A 24914-nucleotide genomic window follows, 5' to 3' on the forward strand; every position below is an offset into this window, starting at 1 on the left:
AGGTCATGGTACCTCAGAATCATACCCTGTTCTTGGACCTCAGCTCTCAAACCAAAATTAAAATGTTAGCTTTTAAATTTCTAAGGTTTCTTCCAGCTCTAGTGTTCATCATTTGAAAATAAAGTTACCTTCAGTGGCGGTTTCTTTTAGTTCCCTTTCTTTTATTCTTTCTTAAATGTTATCTTAATCTATTTAATTAGACCTACCCTAAATACTTCAAAAAGGTCACATCTAATCTTATTTCCCTGATGGGTGGCGATTTGGGGTTTGGGTTTTTGTTTGTTTTTAATGTGGAAAAGACCGAGCTTTGCTTTCTTGTTGGTTTTGAGTGAAGAAGACGGGCAGGTGAAGAACAATTCTGGACACCGATCTTTGTTAGTTGCTGTCTGACCTTAGTCAAGTTACATATCTTCTCACAGCATCAACTGGTTAATAGAGAAAATGGAGTTAATACGAAAGTAAGGTAAAGTATTAATGCTTAGATGTATTTGTCTAAAAGCACTGTTGAAAGAGTACATAACTGAAGGAAATAAATTTTTATACTATATTTAACATTTATATTAGGAATACAATTAGATGTTATAATTTTTAATTTCAGAAGATCTTGGGTTTACTTAAAAAATATAATTCTACTAGGTTCCTTAAATTCAATCTGAACATAATATTTTAATGTATCAAAAGTAGCTGACATATAAATTCAATGCTTGACAGAGGTTAAAAACAGAGTAACATCAGATGAAATACATATTTGTGGGGAAGTGGGGTACCACGAGCTTTGCTGACCAAAAACATCTCTGTTAAAAACTGCTCCCAGTTGCCTTGATAGAATGGGTACATATCAAAGCTGGCATTAATATGTCAAATAAATTTGAATGGAAAATTTTCTTATTCCCAGAGCCCAAATTTCCCATGAAACAATACACAAATCCTCACACTGCTAAAGTCCCCCTTTCCCAAAAAACATAAAACCTCTAACCCCCAAGCACCTAAAAGGCTATAATTTACATTAACTAGAGTTTGACTTTTCACATAACAGCAAGAAGGGCTTTATAAACCCTTAGTAAATCTTCAATTAATATTTAAAGAACAACGCATACAACTGAAGTTTTAAGTGTAAGCTACCTTAGACGTATATAATTATGAGCAAAGGTAATGGCATTTCAACAGATTGCTTTAATGTTAAACCTCACAAGGAAGAAGGGATACTTGCTCAAGAAAATAATGCACTTTAGTGTAATAATGAAAAAAGTTTAATACAAGATTGAAAAAAAAAATGTCCTACAGACTGATTAATTGGTATTACCCTACTCAGAAATTGCCTTTCAAACCTGAAGGACCTAGATTGCTTTATTTCTTTACACTATCAAAAGAGAATGTTTTGCCACAAAATGAATCATGAAATAAGAGCTAGGAGGCCACTGACATGTTTACAATTAGAAAATATCTAAAACCCCTTTACAGTTGACTAAAAAAATAGTTAAGAGTAATTGAAACAATTTTTATTTCTAAGGTAAGGAAAAAGCTAATCTAGTTATAGTTAATACCTTAATTGTTATACTTTCAAGATTAGAATGGGAGACTTAAATGCTTAAAACATTTTATGTTATTTTCATTTAGGAGTATAAAAAAAAGGAATGTGTGACTACCTGGCCATAAATCACCGTCAAGTCACACCCTTCACTCACTGAAATAAAATACAACAAAACAAAAAAGTAAAACAAACAGAATTCCTCAGCCAACACAAATAGTCTCTTCTTAGGGGCTGCTATTATATTTCTGGTTAATGGTAACATATTCTACAAGTGCAAATAAAACATTAGAAATAAAGTATCTTTTTCATTGAATAAGAAAGCTGTTATTTAGGTGATCTTAGAAAACTCTGAAAGGAATTGTAAAACTCACTCATAATTTAATCAAATGTCTTAGTGTTTTTTTTGTCCCTTAGTATAAAAGTTTACAGATGAGTTTCATATTCCATCACAGTACATGGTCTAGTGCATTTCAGAGTATTTGGACATTATCAAAGCTGTCCTTCCCAATGAAAACATTTAAGAAAATGTAAGCACTTCTCAAACAAGTGACATGATATGGAATTACACTTTTGGCTCTCACCTCTTTTAAGTACAAATGTATTATTCACCAAAGCAAAACTATTTTACATTGTCTATTAACAAAAAAATCCTCCATTAGATAGAGGAAGCTACAGTATCCTGAAGCTATTTCCCAAGAGCTAGTTTAGTAGATGGAACTTTGGGCTCTTCTTCTTCTTCTTCTTCTTTTTTGTTTTGGTAAGGTAACTTTCCATCATGCACATACTATACCTCATCTTTAGATTGACATTAGCTGGGAAGTAGCTGCAGATTTCTAGTGAGATCACTGATGGCAATGGACCTCTAAGATCATGCTGGTGCTTATGGTTAAATCACATCTAACGTGAAATTTCGAATTACATCCAGAGCTCCAGTGTCAAAGCCACACATATCCAACATGCCTCTATCATCTGGGTCTGCAATGGTAAAACCATTTGATGTCATTCCACAAACAATCAATTTAGCTGGAATATCCATTTTCTGTAAGAAAAGACCCAAAATATATATTAAAAACTTATATGTAAGGAAAAGCAAACCTCCCAAATTAAAACACTTTAATATCTCTCCTACAGCTTTTTATTACAGTGAGTTTTTTTTTTTTGAGTCAATCTTTCGAGGCCAGAAGAGTATGTGAGCTTTCGAAGAGCCACCACACCTGGCCCATTAGTAACATTTTTTGAAAAACACAGTAAATGAGAATTGAGTATCATTTGGGTGAGAAACCATATTAGAATTAGTTTTACCTTTCGATACTCCCTCAGAGCAGTAGCAGGATGGACACTTCCAGCAAAGGTCTCGTTATCAGTGAAGACAACGAAGACATCTGCAGCTGTGTTTGTCTTCCTCGCCCAGATCATTGGAAGAGAGCAATCAGTCCCCCCTGCTGGGATCTTACTCAGAAAAAAACATGAATAAGAATAAACACTTAGAAATACTATATTTTACATTATTGTTTTGTTTAGCACCAATATATAGGACTTCCCAAGGCCTGTATATATTTTTTGGCTTTTGTGCTTCTCATGAGAAAATCAAGATAAAGCAATTTGTTCTTATAAATGAATACCATGCATGACATCAACATAAAATCATTATACATGTTAAGTAAACTTACTAATTTAAGAAAACTTAATAAAACAGTTTCTTACCTGATTCATAGCCATTAAAACCTGTTGTAAGGTCATATCTGGAGTCAGCGGACATGGTACCATTTCATCTGAAAAAGCAACTACATAAGAATCTTTTTCTGTTCGTGTGACAACCTGAAAAATTCAATGGTAGTAATTTTCAGCAAATTGGGAGGAAATAAATACCATATCTTGAAGTTTATATATCTTTAAAAGAAACACTATGACGTTTATTATTTCTAATGTCTATTACTGTGTTTTAGAACTATATAGTAACAGTAGTATAGCTTTCAAAGTATTTTCACAAACTCTTATAAAGAAACTGGCTTTCACAATAATCCTTTGAAACAAACAGAGTATATATTCTTATTTTATTAAGTAAGAAATAAAGCCACCCTCTGTCCTTCTAAAGGATAAAATAAATTTTACTTTTATATGTCTAAAAAAAAAAAAAGAAAGCCACAGAAAAGCTAAAAGAGCAGCTAAAAAGTTTGCTTATTCATCTGCTTGCTAGTCCACAATAGAGTCAGGATAGAACTACAGTCTCCTGACTCTTATTATTAGTTCCCTGATCGTTTTGTTTTGTTTGTTGTTGTTTTTTTTTTTTTTTTTTTTTTTGAGACCAGGTCTCACTGTGTTGCCCAGGCTAGTCTTTAACTCCTGACCTCAAGTGATCCTCCTCCTGCCTCAGTCTCCAGAGTAGGTGGGACTATAATTGTGTGCCATCATCCTGGTTTAGTTCCCTGATCTTTTAACTTTTATATCATTAAATAATTTTTTTAAGCATTATCTGCTTCTTTAAAAATACCATTAGCATTTAATCTTTTGTGGTAAAAATTAAAATTTCTATTCTAACTATTCTTTAGACATGCTTTTCCAATACACTTAAAAGTTGGCTTTACAAAATTATCTTTAGATACAAAATTAAAAGAGTGCTAAATAAGCTGAAATGACAAAAATAGGTGAATATATACTTTTTTGAATATATATTTCTTAATCATATCCAACTTTATAGTTTTGCTCCATAGCAAACAGTTTTTTAGAGTGGCAAAACTGGCTTAAGTGTTCTCACCATGCACATCGCTGCCGCAACCGTACTGGCGTTGAGCACACTACCTAGAACTCTTTGGTTCATGGAAGCACTGACATCAACAGCTAGTAGGAAACGCTTTCCAGTTGGCTCAATTGTCTAAAGAGAAAACAAAATAAAATAATTTTCATTAAAAGCAATCATATAAATTATAAGTAGATTAAATTTCTAACAAATCATATTTACTTATCTTCCATTCAAAAGACTCTAAGATAAAATGCCTTCTGATTTTTTGCTATACCAGTTAACTGACAACTATTTAAAAATGCTTAGCTCTTACTACAGGTAATAGAAAGGAAATAATATAATGTATTCAATAATTTTATTTAAAGAAATAACCATCCTATTTTTTTAAATCTTTCTTTATTGAACTAAAACGAGAATTTCGAGCAAGAATTTTTTTTGTTGTGGTAAAATATAAGTAACATAAAATTCACCTTTTTAGCCATTTTTAAGTGTACAGTTCTGTGGTATTAAGTACTCTCAAAATGTTGGGTAACTATCACCTCTATTTATTTACAGAACTCTTTCATTATCCTAAATAGAAACTTGTACCTATTAAGTAGTAACTCCCCATTCACACCTCTCCCTAGTCTGGCAACTTCTATTCCACTTTCTGTATTTACAAATTTGCCTATTCTACATTCCTCATATAATACTTATCCTTTTATATTTGGCTTATTTTACTTAGCATAATGTTTTCAAGGTTTATTCATGGTGTGGCTTGTATCAAATTTCATTCTTTTGTAAAGCTGAATAATATCCCATTGTATATATATGCCACATTTAGTTTATCTATTCATCTTTTGATGGACCCAACCCTTGGGTTGTTTCTACCTTTTGGTTATTATGAATAAGGCTATAATGAACAATGGTATACAAAAGTATCTGTGAGTACCTGTTTTCTGGATGGTATGGTAATTCTATGTTTAACTTTTTTGAGCACTACCAAACTGTTTTCCACATGGGTGGTACCATTTTACATTCCCATCAGCAATACATTAGGGTTCTAATTTCTCCACATCCTTCTCAATATTTGTTATTTTCTGCTTTTTTATTATTAGCTATCCAACTAGGTGTGAAGTGGTATCTCCTTGTGGTTTTGATTTGCATTTGTCTGATGATTAATTATGTTGAGCATTTTCCATGTGCTTATTGGTATATCTTTGGGAAAATATCTATTCAAGTACTTTGCTCATTTTTAAATTGGGTTGTATTTTTGCTGTTGAACTGTAGGAGTTCTTTATAGTCTGGATATTAGGCCCTTGTCAGGTTTCTGATCTATACGTATTTTCTACCATTGTGTAGGTTACCTTTTCACTCTCAATAGTATTCTTTACTTTTTTTTTTTTTTTTGAGACAGAGTCTCAGTCTGTTGCCTCAGCTAGAGTGTTGTGGCATCAGCCTAGCTCACAGCAACCTCAAACTCCTGGGCTCAAGCGATCCTCCTGCCTCAGCCTCCCAAGTAGCTGGGACTACAGGCATGTAGCACCATGCCTGGCTAATTTTTCTACATATTCTTAGTTGTCCAGCTAATTTCTTTCTATTTTTTCAGTAGAGCCAGGGTCTCACTCTTGCTCAGGCTAGTCTTGAACTCCTGAACTCAAAGGATCCGTCCGTCTCGGCCTCCCAGAGTGCTAGGATTACAGGTGTGAACCCCCACGCTGGCCTTCAATAGTATTCTTTAATACATAGAAGTTTTTAATTTTGATGAAGTTCAGTTTATCTACTTTTTCTTTTGTTGCTTATGCTTTTGGTGTTTTATAGTTTTAGCTATTAAATTTAGGTCATTGATCCATTCTGAACTAATTTTTGTATATGGTATAAGGTAATGGTCCAACTTCATTCTCTTACATGTGGATATTCGGTTTTCCCAGCATCATTTGTTGAAGGCTGTCCTTTCTCTGTTCAACCATCCTGCCACCATTGTCAAAAGTCAACTGACCATATATGTAAGGTTTATTTCTGGACATTATTCTATTTCATTGGTCCGTATGGTTATCCTAATGTCAGTACCACACTGTTTTGATTACTACAGCTTTGTAGTTAAGTTTTGAAATCCAGAAGTGTGAGTCCTCCAACTTTGTTCTTCCATTCAAGATTGTTTTGGCTATTCCGGGTCACGTGAAAAATTAAGTATTTTAGAATGGATTTTTCTATTTCTGCAAAATATGCCATTGGGGTTTTGAAAGGGATCATGCTGAATCTGTACACTGATTGCTTTGGATAGTATTGTCATTTTAACAATATCAAGTCTTCGAAACTATGAACATGGATGTCTTTCCATTTATTTATGTCTTTAATTTTCTTTCAGTAACATTTTTATAATTTTCAGTGTATAAATCTTGAAGCTTCTTAGTTAAATGTATTTGTCTTTTATTATTTTTGATGCTGTTACAAATGGAAATGTTTTCTAAATTTCCTTTTTGGATTGTTCATTGCTAGTATATAGACATACAACTGATTTTTATGTGTTGGTTTTATATTCTGCAACTTTGCTGAATTCATTTGTTAACTCTAATAATTTTTTTGTGGATTCTTTAGAGTTTTCTACATATGAGATCACAACCTCTGAGGTCAGAAATAATTCTACTTCTTCCTTTCGAATTTGGATGTTTTATTATTTCATTTTCTTGCCAAATTGCTAGAACTTCCATTACTATGTGGAATCTAAATGGAAAAGGTGGGCGGCCTTGTCTTGTTCCCGATCTCAGGGGAAAAGCTATCAATCTTGCACTATTGAATACATGATGTTAGCTATGAATTTTTGTTTTTTTATTTATTCTATGACCTTTATCATGTGTTTAGAAAGTTCACTTTTATTCCTAGTTTACTGAGTTTTTTTTTTTTTATCATGAAAGGATGTTTAATTTTGTCAAATGTTTTTTCTATATCAATTGAGATGATCTTGTGGTTTTTGTCCCTTCATTCTACTAATGGGATGTATTACATTGATTCGTTTTCATATGTTGAACCATCCTTGCATGCCAGGGATAAATATCACTTGGTCATGGTAGATAATCCTTTTAATTTACTGCAGAATTTGGTTGCTAGTATTTTCTTGTACAGCAAGAAACTTTTAAAACCAAAGGTTTTAACTTATGTCTCCGAAGTGAGATTGCCATCCCTAAAAGCTCACTTCCTACCAAGATTGATGAAATCCATCTACCAATTAATGGGAAAAACACAGGACAAATACCAAGTTAAAGGACCCCATGGGAATGCAAATTTTTAAATTTAGTAATTTTAAAATTATCAAAGGGATCCGAAGGGTAAGAAAAAATACTTTACTCATAAATTTACAATGTTAATTATATACCCACCTCACATGAACTAAAGAAAAACAAACAGTATCTAATAAAAAATGGTATTGATGCTACCTTTAAAATGTATTTTTACGAAATTATTAAGCATTGAGTCATTTGTTTTAAAACAAAAATCAAACCATTACCTTAAATATTTTATAAAAAGCAGCATCCAATGCTTTCAAAATTTCTTCATCAGGGCGCCACTTCAGTTTTCCTCTGAGCCCATGACCTGTCTTGTAAGTTTCTAATGCAATTAAAACATGAAATGGATGTATACGAGCCTAGAAACAAAGAAAAAGTAAATGCAAAATTCCAGTAAGAAACAGTAATTATGTGTCTTCATTAGATTTTTATGTTATTGTAGCTAATAAATACTTTCATTAAAAAAAGAGAAAAATGAGGATGTATTAAACTTATATTTGAGTCAAAATACAATTTGGTATGACAAAATTCTCAGAACATCTAAAATATGTACTAAGTGCATTTCCAAAATTTAGTAGCCAACTTTTTCAGTTAGTAGTGGTAGCTAACAAAGGGCACTGATAATGCTTACCTTTTTTAACAGTTTTTCATTACACAGTTTTTCACAGACTAATGATACTTCTGAATTTCCTGGTTCAAGCACTGAATTTGCAGTCATCTTTCCTAGATTCCTAAGCAACGCAGTGAGAGGCATTTCTTGTAACAAAGCCTTCCATACCTATTGTGATAACATCGATAGAAATATCAGGAATTAAGGGGAAATGGATCAATATAACATAACTACATCAATAACAATATAATATATCTCTAAGGCTTTCATTTGGGGTTCAGAGTACTTTCAGAATGAAAATTTATTTTAATTGGTCAAAGGCTTTTCAAATAAGCTAAGTTATTCTTTACTAGAATAAGGAAGTGAAGTATATTTTAGGAAGGAAATACCCAGATGATTTTTTTTTTTAAATTAGCAAGGCAGCATATTCTCTGGAGCAGAACTAACATTTATGAATGCCAACTACATTAGGGCATCATGTTAGGTGTTTTAAATAAACATTAGTTTTAAGACATATTTTCATTATTTTCTCTCCTTTAAAGAATATATAGTTACCCAAAGTTTATCCTTTTAACATTTATAATAACTCATGTTTAATCACATGTTGTAAGATACAATAATTTACTCACCTCTTTAGACTTTAAGTGATTTGTCAGGAGATGTTCTCTAACTAATCTGTGTTCTTCTATTAGATGAATGACTTCCAGTTCATCTTTTGTGCGCTTCACTTTCTCTACAGCCTCCAGATACTTTAATAATTTTTCAGTCTCCACAGAAAGTGCTTTTTCTTTATACAATTCATGCACTTCTTTCCAGCCTTTTGTAATATATTTGGTAACAATTGCAAGTCCTTTAACAAGATAAAGAATTGAAAAAGCATGTAGGGTTACCAAGTAAAAAACAGAACATGTTTCCTAAGAATGCATCATATGGTTAGGCACAACTAGATACACAGGAGTTAACACCCTTAAACTGGGATGCTGTTTTCTATGATATAACAAACAAATTTAAGTAAATGGAGGGAATTAATTAATTTTGCTTATTCCATTATTACTGTCTAAATGTGAGACTTTGGGGGGGGAAAGCCTTCCTGTATCCTAAGTAATTTTATTACAGAGGCTTTTTTCTTTTTTTGAGATACTAGCATTAAAAACTTTGGTAGACAGTGCCTATGTCAGGTTCACAATGTCAGAACTACTCACAAGAGTATAGAGCTGTCTCAATTAATGCTACATTCACTCATCCTTCATTGTTGTTGCATAATTATACATTTACAAACAGCAGAGATAAGTGGAAATGGATGGGTAGGTAGGTCCTTTTTAATTATGTTTTAGTAGCTGAGAAGTAGTATAAGCCAAATTTTTTTTTAAAAAGGAAAGTAGTTATTTGTTCATTTCTTTTGGAATGTCTTCTAACAGAAGAAAGAACTTTGGATTGGAGTTGAGAAAATCTGGGTTCTTATCTACACTCTGTCAAGAAGTGGGTCTTCATTTCCACTTCTGTATAAGGGCGGGGTTGAATTATCAAATTCAAATGTTTATGAGGGAAAGGAAAGTGAAAATAAAGAAATGAAACAAGCCATGGTGATATAGTAGAGAGTTGTCAGGACTGTGATGAACTGAAGAGAGTGTGCCCTGACAAGTGTTTTAGCCAAGTATTGTCTTAGTGCTTGTCAAAAAAATGTATTTTCAAGAGAAGCCAGAATACGGATTTTTCTGTCTTGTGATTTTTAAAAATACTGGCAAAGAATTAATTTTTTTCCCTGAAATACTGAATAGGTCAAATGAAATACATTATCTAAGCCAGACTGAGCCTATGTGTTATTTTTGAACTCTAATTTAAATAAGTTGATCAAAAGTTAATATTAACATGCAGGAACTTCTATAGTATTATGACTCTTGCTATCTTCCACATTTTGGTGTCTTTCCAATGAAAATAAAAATTCCTTTAAGCAGTTTTATCCTACCCAGTTTATAATTGTGCTGGCCACACAGTAGTTGCACAATAATACGAGATTAACTGAATCATATTTTGACTTGTTTTATCTATTATAAATATATATTTCAGTTAAGGCATTAAAATATTACTTATTCTATAGTTATTTGGAGTTTGTTTCAAAATTCTGTTCACTCTGAAAAGCCAAGGGATTCTATATATCCAACATGACATTGCTATTATTAACAAAGTTTCGAGTATGAGTTCTGCTCTCAACAATTTGAAATTAAAGAATCCTATGTGTGAGAGTAAGTTTAGGGAACATCTGCTAATTCCTCATTTTATAGACCAAGAAAACAAACTTATGAAACTTACTTTCATAAGTTCAGAAACTAATTTGTCCAATTAGAACTAGGAGTAGTGTCTTAACAAACAAATAAATAAGCTGGATGTGTACATATTTCTTATACTGGATCAAAGATTTGTAAGTAAAAAAATAATGTTTCCTAATCATGAATATGTAAGGAAAAAAACCATAGGTAAGTATTTTTATGACTTTAGGTTGGAAACGGCTTTTCTAAATCTAACACAAAACAGAAACCTATGAAGACACAGATTAATTTGATTACATTAAAATACCCAACTTTAGTGTACCAGAAACAATCCCCATCTACCAAAAAAACTGAAAGACAAAAAAGAATGTAATATATATAATAAATTATTAACTTCTGTAATATGAATTCCAAGTTTTTAGAATAGTGTCCATCTATAGTAGGTGTTCAATAAATATTTGTTGAAGGGGTAATGACCACAATTAATATTTTTAAAAATAGTAGCTAAATGGATAAGGGGCAATAATACAATAATCCACCAAAGAAATTGGTAAGCATGTAAAAAGATGAGTTTTTGCCCAAAAATGTAAATTTATAGAATAAGATGTAATTTTTCACCTATTCTATTGGCAGAGATTAAAAAACAGTGACAACAGTTAGTGTTCAAATGTGCAGAAACTGACCACTTTCATATATTGTTTGTGGTTTAACCATTATAAAACATTTACCCTATACATGTTTTTTCATTGTAGTTTCACAATGTATAAAAAACTAGAATCTACTTAAATGTTGTCTCTTACTATAAATCATAGTATATTCATACACAGTATGGAGGTTCCTCAGAAAACTAAAACTAGAACTACCATATGCCCCAGCAATCCCACTGCTGGGCATATATCCAAAGGAGGGGAATTCAGTATATCGAAACGATATCTGCACGCCCATGTTTACTGCAGCACTATTCAGAATAGCCAAGATTTGGAATCAACCTAAGTGTCCATGCACAGATGAGTGGATAAAGAAATTGTGGTACATATACACAATGGCATATTATACAGTCACAAAAAAGAACGAAATCCGGTCATTTCCAGCAACATGGATGGAACTGGCGAACACTATGTTAAGTGAAATGAGCCAAGCACAGAAAGACAAATCTTGCATGTTTTCATTCATGTGGGGGGAGCTAAATATTAAAACCAATTGATTTCATAGAGATAGAGAGTAGAATGATGGGTACCAAAGGCTGGGAAGAGTAGTGGGGGAGGGACGATAAAGTGGGGATGATTAATGGGTACGAAAATATAGTTAGATAGAATGAATAATATTTGATAGTATAACAAAATGATTATAATTAACAGTAAGTTAGGGTATACTTTAAAATACCTATAAGAGTGGAATGGGAATGTTTCTAACCCAAAGAAATGATAAATGCCTGAGAGGATGGATTCCCCAATTACCCTGATTTGATTAATTCACATTGTATACCTGTATCAAAACATCACATGTACCCTATAAAGATACAGAAATATTATATATCCATAATACATAAAAATTTTAAAAAAGCAAACCCAAAAACCAAAAAATAAAATCATGTTAGGTGGCATTAGTACGATCAGAGGTATCAACTGTTTGGGATAGAGCAAATAAACATAAAAAATGTTAAATAACTGTAATAGAAAGTTTGTCTAATTAAGAATATAAATAAAAGGACAGCATTTCTCACCAGTAAAAAAAAAAAAAACAAAACCAAAAACCACCCAAAATTATAGTATATTCATACAATGGTATATATTTTCTACTGACCTGAAAAAAGCAATAACACTTTTAACTGAAACACAGAAGGTATATAACATTTTAGTGAAACATAGTGTATGCTTAGGAAAAACCTGCAGTATATAATGTATCACATATACTGATTTCTTTCTTTCCTTTTTTTTTTTTTTGAGACAGTTTGGGTATGTAGCCCCAGGGGGAGTGCAGTGGTGTCATCATAGCTCACAGCAACCTCAACTCCTGGGCTCAAGCGATCCTCCTGCCTCTTGAGCAGCTGGGACTACAGGTGTATACCGTCTCTATTTTTAGTAGAGACGGGATTCTTTCTCTTGCTCAGGCTGGTCTCGAACTCCTGAGCTCAAACAATCCTTCTGCCTCAGCTTCTCCTACAGTGATTTCTTTTGAAGGGCAGGACTCATACTTGGAAGGGCGGGGGAGGGAACCAACAGTGTACTTCTACTATATGTCAGGAACTTTGTGCTAAGTTTTAGAATATACGTTATCATATTTAGTCACAACAGTTGAAAAGTTATTATCTTTGTGCCTTTTTTAATAGATGAAGGTACAAAAACTCAGGTTATTTGGCTTAAGGACACAGAATTGAAATTTGAACCTACCAGTTTAAGTGGCTGTCTTTTCAAGGTTTACTTCTGGTGGAAAAAAATGTCAAATTTTGGGCATGCTGATTTTTGTGGAAGTCTATACTTCAAATTACACCTGCCTAAGAGTTTTCCTTACTTCCCTCCTAAGAAGGACTAGTAATTATTACTATGATAGATCCAAGTAACTTCACAAAAGTTTCTTCCCGTAGATATAGAAAAACTGCCCCAAGTTACCATGTTCCCTGGCTGACTGGAGACAATTAACATCCCGAATTAAGTTCATCACTATTTCAGGTAGCCTTTAGGTTCCATGGAACATATGGCCTATGAAGACAGGGAGGGAAAAAAATAAGGGGCCAGAGCACCATGTACAGCTTGGCCATCTGCCACCTACGGACAAGGCGCTGTTTTGCTTATTCCAACTTTAATCTTGTCCTTGCTGCTTTCACAGTCCACAATCACCCGGATGAATGTTCTAGTTAGCATGGTGATGTTTTAAGATTCAGAATATTAACCTGTAAATCTGTCATTTGATTCTTAATGTCTGGATTGCCTGTGGTAGGTGTTTAATTCCAGGTTGGCATTAAACATATTTGAATTCGACAACCAATGCATATTTTGAGAATGAAAGGCTATTTCTAGAAAATATTACATAATTATCTCATATCAAATAAAAATTGGCTGTTTTTGGAAAACCCTCACCATCCCTCACCCAATGAAGATCTTATGCTTACCTTCACTGGAAGGTTTAAGATGTGACAATCTCAATAGATCTTTGTGAGACCAGCCATTTCTTTGTTTATATTTTGTAACCGCCAGAGCGAGGGCCATGCCACCTTTCTCATTGTACCAGTCTGCTATGGCCTTCCGGAGGGCACGACCCCACATGCCACATTTCATGCTTTCTTTCAGATCTTTCTTAAACTGGATAAAAGTAAAGAGATGGGTAGGAATGCGACAAACTTCAGAAACGGCTTTAAATGCTGCTTGTTTTGTGCTTATGTCAGCGCACTGGGAACAAATGGCAAGTGCAAAGAGCATGGGCTCTTGCTTGGCGGTTCTGCCTTCTTGACTAAACGACTTTATTTCCTGTATCACTTCACATCCTCTGCCATCTTCGATCAGTCTAATTAAAGCTTCAGCATTTTCAAGGCCCAGCTTCTGTTCTTTGATATAGTAAGTCCCACCTTCAGAACCAAAACACAAGAACCGGTGTAGTCGATTCATGTCGGTGACGTGCCACACATATCCGTCTTCAGAGTTGGCTATCTGCTTCTCATTCAGTGGTTGCATTTGGTTTATGGATTCCTCCATTTTTTTCTGTCTTTTGGGAAACCTATCAAAAAGGCAAAATGTTACTACAACTAGATGGGCACAATAAAATTACAGAAAACTATAGCTATTAATCTATGCTTACTGATTAATATGAGTTATGAACTTTTAATTTAAAAATCTCTTAAGCTCATTAAGTTTTTCTCTTTGTACAAAATCAATATAGAAGTCCTGAAGTAAAATTAGAAAAGGCAGAAAATGAAAGAAGAAAACCACATCTAACCTCCTAGAAATGACTACTGGTATTAAGTTTTTAAAGTGTTTTCTTTGTTTTGCATATATTTTCATAATCTAAGAAAACTCAGAATCCTTGAGAGCAAACAATTAAACCAGATTATAGGCACAGTGGTACGATAACCAGAAGCAACAACTAGGGAGTCACATTTTTGTGGTGTAGTGTGTTGCTTCAGAGATGAAGCAGGTAGGTTGGTGTGGTGTCTTGAGGCACAGATAGAGAGGAAGAAAAGGGGGAGGAAAGGCAGCAATAGTAGCTGACACTAAGAAAGATCTTACTCCCTGAAGAACTGTGTAGACTTGGTTGCCTATCCAACATCCATTCCTCCCCCTTCTTCCTTTTCCTCTTCATGGTCTCCTGTCCTTCAGAGGAGGTCAGGCCTTTCCCTAGCCCCAAGGGGTGAATCTTGACTGCTCTAAGTCAGTGGTTCTCAAGCTCTGTATGGGAAGTAGCAATTGACACACAGACTGATGGAGCACCACTGGCACGGCCCTCCCTTCCCACCACGGCGCCCCCCGCCGTTTCTTTCAGAATTCAGTAGGTCTGGGGAGAGGCCTACGCATGGATACTTACCACGTTTCCAGGTGATGCTGCTGATGCTGAACTCAGGCCCCATCATGCTGTTCTCATTTCCCTTGCCACATGACCAGTATAGGCAACTGAGCATGTGTCATGACTCTGACCAGTATGATAAGTCTGCTAGGAATACTTTTGAGATTTTCTTCATTCTTAAAAGGGGGTTCAGGCTCTTAAAAAAGAATGTTCCCTTTTCTGCCTTGAGGCATTTTCGTTTGCAAGTGAGCCTGGAGTGGTGACAGCCATGTTGAGACCTCGAGGGGAGCCAGTTTAAGAGGGCACACCGACACATAAAGACAACAGAACAGAAAAAACAGAAGGAACCTGGGCCCCTGATATCATCAAGATACCCGAAACTCTCCTACTTCCAAGTTTCCTATTATGTCATAGATGTACCTTTACCATTCAAGCCATTTTTAGATTTTCTGCTACCTGTAGTTGAGCACATCCTGATTAATACGCTGTCAACTGTGCTTGCTTACAGTTTAGGTCATCTGTAACTACCCTCAATTTCCTCCTTCCATTATCTCTAGAACTCCTAGAACTAGCCATCTGGCAACAATATCCCCCTCTCTCCTCCCAGTGGAGCAACCACAATTGTCACTACTTCATCAGTCCACCAAGATTTTCACCGTAGTATAGCTGTTTATCCAGGTCTCTCTGTCTGTCCTATACTATTATAGTGCACTGGGCTTCTGCCAGCCCGTGGCAAAAAACAAAAACAACAAACAAACAAAAAACACAACCAACAAAAAACCTCAACCAGCATTTATTGAATACATACTATGTGTAGGATATGAAGGAGATTTATGATCCATTAAAAAGACCAAAAAAATTTTTGTTTTCCTGCTCTTAGGGAAGTCATATTCTTTTGGGGAAGTAGAATTAAAATGCAAACTGTAATTAAGTGCTATAGTAGAAAAATACTATGAGTAAGGGAGAATAAAATAATGTTGTCTCATAACCCAGAAAGACTTGCAGAAAAGGCAAACTAAAAAACCAGTAAGTTTGGGGGAGGCATTCTAGGAAGAGGTTTCTGAAATCCCGTTCTGTGTCTTTATATTCTAGAAAAGGAATTGTCTAAATGTACTGGCAGAGCCATAAAGACATGTTGACAGATTAGGGCAGTAGCTTAAAGAGGAACACAGGGTAAAAGAAGTTTTGAAGATAAAACCTACTTGAGCATGTTTATATATTGTGAGGAATTCTAAGGATGGAATCCTGGTGAATATTAACAATTAAGAGCTAAGGAAGGAAAGGCCCTTTAAAGGAGACAGAAAAGAAGGTAACAGAGTTAAAGAAAACTAGGAGAGAGTGGTATCATGGACCGCAAGGAAGAGACTTCCAAGGAGTAAATGGCTGGTGATGTCAAATGGTCAGAGATCAAGTAAATAAAGTAAGGGTTGGAAAACAACCATTGGAATCAGCGAACAGGGGAGACTAGGAAAAGCAATTGCAGTAGAGTGGTACAAACAGTATCATGATTACAGTGAAATGAGGAGGGTATGCAACGAGCAGGAGACTTCACAGGTAGACTGCTACTCTTTTGTAGAAGCATAGTTATAAACAAACTATGAAGGAAAGGTAGGAGAGAGTATGGGACCCAGAGAAAAACTTCTTCATTTCTTTCAATGAGAGAACACTGAAGTTGAGTTTGAAAGATTCAATTTGCAGAGCTGAAGACACAGTGGAGATAGGGCATAACTGAGGGAGTGAGAGTCCTGAAAGAAGTCACACAATGAGCTTGGAGCACCCAGGTTGAAACTGGCCTACTAACATCGAGGTACCTTCTTCACCCTTCAATGAGGGCAAAGGGTATGGGTGAGGACAGAGATTTGAGTGAGGGGTAAGTAAACTGAGGAAGTTCCCATCTCACAGAGATGTAAAGTCCCAAATGGTAGATATGGGAGCCATGAAAGACTGGGTCTCAGAGGGAACACAAAATGGTGTAGGGATAAGTGCATGGGAGAATAGAGAGTCTGACATTTTGAATGTGACTAAGGGGGACAGTGATTTGAACTGTGTTAGAAATATTAGGGTTAATATTCCAAATAAAAAGCTAGTATAAATTTGCTTATGTTAGTGCAGGAAGAGGCTTCCGGTGGTATCAGAGATGTAATGATCACATTAGTCATTAGGGATTTATAGTTACCGAATACAGCACAGGCTGAAACTCCTGGTACAGTGGATGCCTTTTCTATTTATTCTTATCCTCTTTTCAATTTAGCTTTCACCTCTACCTTTCAGTCCAAAGAACTCTGAGAAGACTAATAGGCTTCTCAAAGACTGACATCTTAATTGTCAATTCCAGTAAAAAATTTTATCTTATTTGATCTTTACATTGAATTAGACACTATTAGCCTCTCCCTTAGCTTTTACAAAAACAGTCTTGGGTGGTACTTCAACCTGTCTATTCTTTCATATTAGTTATATTTATTAGATGAATAACATTGAAATGACATTTAATATTAGATTATTCTACTACATCTGCTTTCCTGCACAAAGGTCCAAGTGGGGGGACTGAGAGGTCCCAATCCAAACCTCCAAATTCTCTTTCCTCAGACTCTTTTCCTGGAATTATTCATTGTTACCCTATCTAGCTACATCATTAGTTCCCTTGAGAATAGGGATCAGGTCTTATTTTTGCATTCCTTTTTGTACTGCTTTTAAGTAATTAGTAATAAATATATACTTAATCAAAATTAAATAGTATCAAAGTTGATTTCCTAAACTATTTGCCTAAGAATTATGCATGATGGGTTTTTCTTTCCTAGAACATGTTTATTTTGAAAATAAAATCTCAACATGTGAAATGAAAAACTTAATAAAAAGCCTTTAAGATAAATTCTGTAATCAGAAAAAAATAATAAATGTACATATGCAGGTAATGGAAATATAATCAGAAAAAAAACGAAAAAGTTACACAGAAAAGGAATGAGTACTGCATTAAACTGTCATCTGAGAACAATTTCTTTGTAAATTTTTCTTACATATTTAATATTAGGTATTCAAGTATCTTTTCTAGAGCAAGCAGCAAAATGAACTTTTAAACCTAGGAGGGATGTCCTGAGAGGTAATCCCTAAATGTAATCCTTGTAATCCCTATTATAAGAAATGAAGTTAGTTACTTATTCATAGCTGTATCAATCTAATCTTCCCTATGCATATTATCATATTAATGACAACCATGAAGATATGTCCTTTCAGTATTTCTGCAGCAGAATTACTTAGATTTTCATATGTTCTGTGACTATACTTTCCAAAGTGCAATGTAAAACAGTGGAAAAGAAGGTGACATTATCAATAGCCAGGGCATCTCTCTACTTGCTTGTGTAAATTTGTCAGGGTCAAATTTTTAAAGTGAGAGATGGCAAACAGAATGGCAGCATGTCCCAAACTAGGTTCTAGTAATCCCTACCCCTTCCCCTTTGTTCCCACAACCCTGGGGGTGGGTTGGGGTAGGGGAGTGGGGGTTGGGGTGAGGAAGTAGGTAGCTTCCTGAATTTATTACTTAGTGTCTCCTTTGTGCCTTTGCAACATTTGGATAACCAATTCCCTCCATTTTAAAATACCTAGGGTGATTTCTCTTTCTTGTCATTGAGTGCTGATATACAAATTAACTTTAAAATTGGCTAGGTAGCCCAGCTAGCTCAATCGGTAGAGCATGAGACAGACTCTTAAAATTGGCTAGGTGACAGTAGTAGAATAAAGAATATCTGGAGGGGGGGGAGAATATCTGGTCTTTATACAGGGTTCCTGGGTAGAGTTTCAAAAACCCTTGGAATTTCCTAAGGGATTGTTATGCTAATGAGGTGACTCATGGTAGGACCCTAGATAGGTTCAGGATGGAAGGTTGTCACCAGAAAGACCAACTATGTGATCAGAGGAATAAACTGGCTAGATCAACCTCCTAGGAAGGGAAGGGGGCTTAAGATTTAATCAATCATGCCCATGTAATGAAACTCCATGTAAAAACTCTGTTCACTGATGCTCAATGGAGCTTCCTTGTTGGTTAACAAACTGATGTGCTGGGAAGGTGATGTGCCCTGGACCTTGCCCTGTGTGTGTCTTCCATTTAGCTGTTCATGAGTTGTATCCTTTATAATAAAACTGTAATCAAAAGGATAGCACTTTCAGTGAGTGAGTTATGTGAGTCATTCTAGTGAAATATTAAATCTTGAGAGGGTTATGGGAAGCTGTGAATTTGTAGTTGGCAGCACAGAAGCGTGGGCAGTCAGGGAACACAACTTGCATTTGAAGTCTGAATTAAGGGCAGTCTTACTGGACACCTTGCCCTTTAACTTGTGGGATCTGATACTAACTCTGGGTAGTTATTGTCAGAATTAAATTGAATTGTAGGACACCCAGCTGGTGTTGGAACATAGACCGAAGGCACAAGTGACACAATAAAAAAATAGATGAACTATACTTTATCAGAATTTAAAACTTGTGATTCAAAGGATACCACCAAGAAAGTGAAAAGAAAACCCATGTAATAGAGAAAATATTTGTAAATCATACATATAAGAGATTTATATCTAGAATATTATATATTCTAGAACATGTACAACTCAATATTAAAATAACCCAACTAAAAAATAGGCAAATAATTTGAACAGACATTTCTCCAAAGAAAATATACAAATGGCTAAGGAATCTAAAAGGTATTTTTCCAAAGAAGATTACTAAATGGCCAATAACACATAAAAAGATGATGAACGTTATTAATCATCAGGGAAATGCAAATCAAAACCACAATGAGATACTATTTCACATCCACTAGTATGGCTATAATCAAAAGAAAAATAATATTTAGTGTTGATGAAGATTTAGAGAAATTGGAACCCTCATACACTGCTGGTGGGAATGTAAAATGATACAGCCACTTTGGAAAACAGTCTGGCAGTTCCTCAAAAGGAAATATAGTTAGCATAGGACCCAGGAATTCCACTACAAACCCAAGAGGAATGAAAACATGTATCCATAAACTTGTACACAAATGTTCTTAAAAACATTATTCCTAATAGTCAAAAAGTGGAAACAACCACTTACACACACACACGCACACACACAATGGACTATTATTTGCCAATAAAAAGGCATGAAGTACTGATACATGGTACAACATGAACAAATTTTGAAAACATGCCAAATGAAAAAAGCCAGTCAAAAAAGGTCACATATTATATCACGATTCCATTTATATGAAATTTCCACAATAGTTGAATCCACAGAAATAAAAACTATTAAGTGGCTGTCAGAGGCTGGAAGGAGGGAAGACTGGGAAGTGACTTCTAATGGGTGAGGGATTTCTTTTTGGACGATGAAAATGTGTGAAATTAGTGGTGGTGGTGGTGGTTGTACAACTCAGTGAATATACTAAAAACCACTGCACTGGCTACTCTAAAATAGTGAATTTTATTAGCATGAATTATATGCTAAAAATCTCATAAAAATATAAAGGTGAAAAATTTGCTAGTTGAAATATATTTGGGAGGTTATTTAAATAAATAACCATTTATTTAACTCTATTGTCTATAGAGTGGAGAGCGGCAATAGTATTCATTACACAAAAATGATACTTAGCCCTACAAATTTTATATTTGATTTTAGAAAATGATTTGAGATACACAGACATACACAGCAACTTAATTTCTTCTCTCCCCAAATGCCATCATTTGCCTCCTCAAAGCTTAAGCTCCATTATCAGTGGTTTAGAAGGCAGTTGGGCAGTAAGGGAGGTCAAAGCCTGGTCATCAGTTAATCCATTACTGAATAATCAACTGTTGTAAATCCAGATTAACAAACAAAAAAACAAAAAACTGTTAATACTTCTTTGGGTTGACCTGACCTATCTCCTGCCCTTAAAGCACACCACTGCAAAGAATTTAATACAACTACACTTGTATTACATCTCTATAAATTAAAATTTGGGAAAGAAGTGGAAGAGATCACAGTACTATTAGAAGCACAGCCACATTTTAAATTGGTTGTGGATATTTTACACATTGTCCAATTCTCTCTCTCTTAACTTAATTTAGAATACAAAACCAATAAATGCTAGTAAAACACATTATATAATAGCACTTTTTTCTGCTTCACATTCATTAGAACTACAACATGTATAGTATCTTCTAATAGCATTGATATGGTATTTCTAAGGATTCTCACATTTTTCTTGAATTTACACATCTTAATATCTTTCCAAAGTCTCTTAATAATTTATTTTAAAATGCTACTTTTCATCCCAAGAAGTCAAACAAATTTGCAGTTTATTCTTTTAAAAATAAAGTCAAAGCTGACATATCTACGAGAGAGTGCAAAACAAATGAAAAGAAATAATACTACAAAAACTGGGGCCACAAAATCAAATGCCTGTATCATACTGGTCATGTAAATGAGTGGATCAAGTGTGATGCAATAGAAAGTTGTTGAGGAACTGTGGGAAAAATGACAGCATGCTAGTCTGAAGGGAGCAGCCAACCGGCCAAGTGATGTGGACCTAGTATTGCCAGATCTCATTTTCATCAAAGATCCAGAAATCTGGCTTTTTATGTGAACTCTCAGGGCCAAATGTTATGCATGCATGTATGTTTGTTTATTTAGACAAGGTTATTTATTTATTTAGACAGGGTCTCACTGTCATCCAGACTGGAGTGCAGTGGCATCATCATAGACTGCAACCTCAAACTCCTGTGAGGCAGTTCTGCTGAGACTACAGGCAAGGCTTGGCTAATTTTTCTATTTTTCCTAGAGAGGGGGTCTTACTCTTGCTCAGTCTGGCCTCAAGCGATCCTCTCACCTTTGCCTCTGAAAGTGCTAGGATTTACAGGCCTGAGCCACCAGTGCCGGTGCCCGGCTGGGACTAAATGTTATCATAAAGAATTTATAAGCCCCCTTTCTGATTACTTCTAGATTGTGTTAAAGGCTACGTTTTCAGGTTGGTCCTTCTACAATACGTACTACATTAAGTTGGGTATCAACTAAATTTAGTTTTGATGTATTCATTTAGCACAGAAAGCAATTGTACAGGCTAAAAAATACTGCAAACTGTTTTGGGCTCTGATGCCTATCATTCTAGCTATGGTTCATAAGGGACATAGGCTAGACAGCCTTGCATTTCTCAAACTTTTCCAATTAAGAATCTCAAGGGCAGATACTCAATAGACTCTGCCCCCCAATCTGAGAGCAGAGTGTCTAGGAAGAAATTAAAAAAAAATTTTTGTTTAACCAACATTCCATACAAATTTGGGCATCTACTCCATATCATACTTATGATTATTTTAATACAAAAGTTGCTTTATTGTTTCCCTCGTAAAAGTTACCATGTTTGTTTTGTGGCTTCACATATTCGGTAGCACAATGCTCCCTAACTCGAGGTCACAGGTCACCTGTTTGTGAAGGAGTCAGAATTTCATCCACTAAAACACTCCTGGAAGCCAAAGTCCTTTCTTGATACATGTGGATTTTAAGGAGTAAAATACAAATATATTCATAATGACTATCACATTCTGTTAGAGCCTGCTGAATGAGAACGATTTAGTGAAAATAGGTATTTTTGGTTTAATTCATCATCCAGTATTACAACCATCCCCGATGTTTTTAGATTAATATACCACACTTCTTTTCAAGCTCATTTTCCTTTGGGCATCGCATCCCCTTGAAGCAATATATCATCCCCATGGACTATAGGACAGATCTTTCTCCTCTTCCCAGGTTATTCCCTCTGGGATAATTCGCCTCTGTCTCCCACAAAGATCCTTCTCCCCAAACCCCGGATCCGGGGCGACGCCTCTCCGCGCAGAAGCCGCGGGAGGAGGAGGAAGAGGAGGAGTAAAGCAGGCCCTCCCGACGCCGGCCTGTGCGGAGCTGAGCGGGCAGGAGCAGGAGCGGCACCGGGTTCGGAAAGGCCGCACCCTCGGGAGCGGTCGGGCCGGCCTAGCGAGGACGTCCCTGCGGCGATGCCGGTTCCGCTACCCAGCGTGGGCAGGGCGCGGCAGCGCAGCGGGGGAGAGCGATGGTTTCGCGGTGTCTGCCCGGGCCTCCGCCGCCGGGACGCGGGCTGAGAGACATGGAGGACCGGTCAGACCGCGAGCTGCTCACCGCACAAAGGGCCCGCAACCGGCCTCCCGCAATTTCCTCACCTGTGCCTCGCAGCCAACCCAGCAGCGCCGCCAGGAGAAGCCCTGCGCAGCGCTGGGACACTACAAGACGCGGCGGCCTGACGGGCGGCAACAGCTCCGGCTCCAGCTTCACTGCTGCGGGGACTTCCAGGTTCGGTTCCCGGGAGCGAGCCCCGCCCCTTTCCTCTTGCCCCGCCCTCCCCCAGAGTGGCAAGGATCCCGGATGTTACCTCCTTCGGCGCTCCGGATCCCCGCCTTTTCTTCTCAGGCTCCCGCCCTTCCGAAGCGCTACGGGTCCTGCAAGGCCCAGGAAGAGTTTCGACGTCTCCTGGGTGGCTAGAGCGTCCTCCCGCGCTCCGTCGCGTTGCAGGTGACGGCGCCCGGAGGCTGTCGGGAAGTAGGCGGGGTGACGTGGGGTTGACGAGCGCGGCGGCGGGTTTGCCGAGATCCGTGGTCGGCCGCAGCCGGTGCGGGGGGCGGCCGAGACCGAGAGGTGGAGAGGGGCGGTGTGTGGCCGGGGCCATGACGGGCAATGCCGGGGAGTGGTGCCTCATGGAAAGCGACCCCGGGGTCTTCACCGAGCTCATTAAAGGATTCGGTGAGAACCAAGGGGACTGTCCTGGGCCGAGGGTCACGGGAGGAGGCCCAAGCTGGGCATGGAGTGGTTCCCTACAGCCACCGCCGCCCCGCGTCTGAAGAGAGGTGACTTCAGGAACCTGGAGTCAAGGCAGGGGAAATGTGGGTCTCCTCGGCCCGTGGCAGTCACGGTTCCACGGTAGTTTTGAGAGCCACACCACGAGGACGAGGATCGTGTCTGCCTTCTGCCCCGCTGTATCATCAGGTCTTAGCACCCAAATACTGTAATTGACCTGAGGGCCTTCCCTCCCCGATCCCTTGTACGTATATTTTCCTTCCACTGTCCCTTCTCTGCGGAGCGCTCCCTGTCGCGGGCTGGTGCGCTCAGGTGCATCGCTCGGGCCATTGGTCCTGCGGGAGAAGCCAGCTTGGGGTGCGGTGTGCCTTCTCTCCAGGATGGGGTGTGTCAGGCCCAGGCCGCCAAGGAACTCGAGATTCTAGTTCCTCAAAGCAGAAGACCTTGAATGTGTGACTAGCTCTTCGGGACAGGACGTCCGCACACGCTGACTGGTTCAGCTCTCTGCTCATTTCTGGCTTCCGGTGAAGTGAGTTTTCTTGAGCTAGCTCTATACTAGGGGCCACATGCTTACCTCGTAATTCCTCTCTGGCTATATTTATGGCCTTCTATTGTAGATAATCAACACATTTGACTTTTTCCTTTCCCTATTTCTTTTGTTCCCAGCCTCTTCTTTGGGCAGCAAGTTTCTTCTTATCTATTCCATTTACCAACTGTTATTAATTCTAGCTATTATGTTAAAACTTGTACTCGAGATAACAATTAAATGTTGATATAGGTATTGAATATTTGGAGTACCATTTTTCAAGCATATATTGTTCATCTACTGTATCTTAGGCACAGTGGTAATGATTGGCAATTTTTAATGTGAATAAACCATGACCGCTGTTCTGAAAAACTCAAACTATAATATGGTATGTTAATTGCTATGTTAGAGTATGTACAAAATGTTGTAAGAACACAGATTGTGGAAGAGGATGGGCAGAAGGAAAAGCATGACATCAGTGGTGTTAAAGCACATGGTTTAGGCAACAGCTAGCAAAGTGACTAAAACATAATGTAACAGATTGGAGGAGTGTATTTGGATCTGAAGCTGAAGAGATAAACTAAGGCCAGATTGTATGCCATGTTGCATAGTTTGGATTGCCCGGCAGTAATTGGGGGCTTAACTGGCAAAGATATTTGAATGCTTAAATGACATTACTTTTAT

At 36.8% G+C, this 24914-nt stretch overlaps 2 protein-coding genes and 1 pseudogene across 4 annotated transcripts in view; 2 read left to right on the top strand and 1 right to left on the bottom strand.

The window, feature by feature from the left end:
* Positions 1 to 1960: 1960 nt before the first annotated feature.
* Positions 1961 to 23124, bottom strand: RO60 (Ro60, Y RNA binding protein). Its single transcript, XM_069459356.1, has 9 exons — positions 23074 to 23124; positions 13521 to 14122; positions 8774 to 8994; positions 8166 to 8312; positions 7756 to 7893; positions 4287 to 4403; positions 3236 to 3349; positions 2834 to 2980; positions 1961 to 2570 (listed from the first exon to the last, which is right to left on the bottom strand). The coding sequence occupies exons 2-9, from the start codon at positions 14098 to 14100 to the stop codon at positions 2418 to 2420; spliced, it is 1617 nt and encodes a 538-aa protein (XP_069315457.1). The 5' UTR covers positions 14101 to 14122; positions 23074 to 23124; the 3' UTR covers positions 1961 to 2417.
* On the top strand, positions 16252 to 23426 carry LOC138375542 (uncharacterized; annotated as a pseudogene).
* The window catches only part of LOC138375619 (ubiquitin carboxyl-terminal hydrolase isozyme L5), a 39989-nt gene continuing 38438 nt past the window's right edge, over positions 23364 to 24914 (top strand). For all 3 annotated transcript variants that reach the window (XM_069459357.1, XM_069459358.1, XM_069459359.1), the window contains exon 1: positions 23364 to 23650. In XM_069459357.1, coding sequence (XP_069315458.1) covers positions 23575 to 23650 — 76 coding nt within the window. In that variant the 5' untranslated portion in view covers positions 23364 to 23574. The remainder of the gene's footprint in view (positions 23651 to 24914) is intronic.

Source organism: Eulemur rufifrons, chromosome 27 (genome assembly GCF_041146395.1).
Source record: "Eulemur rufifrons isolate Redbay chromosome 27, OSU_ERuf_1, whole genome shotgun sequence".
NCBI classification, from domain to species: domain Eukaryota; kingdom Metazoa; phylum Chordata; class Mammalia; order Primates; family Lemuridae; genus Eulemur; species Eulemur rufifrons.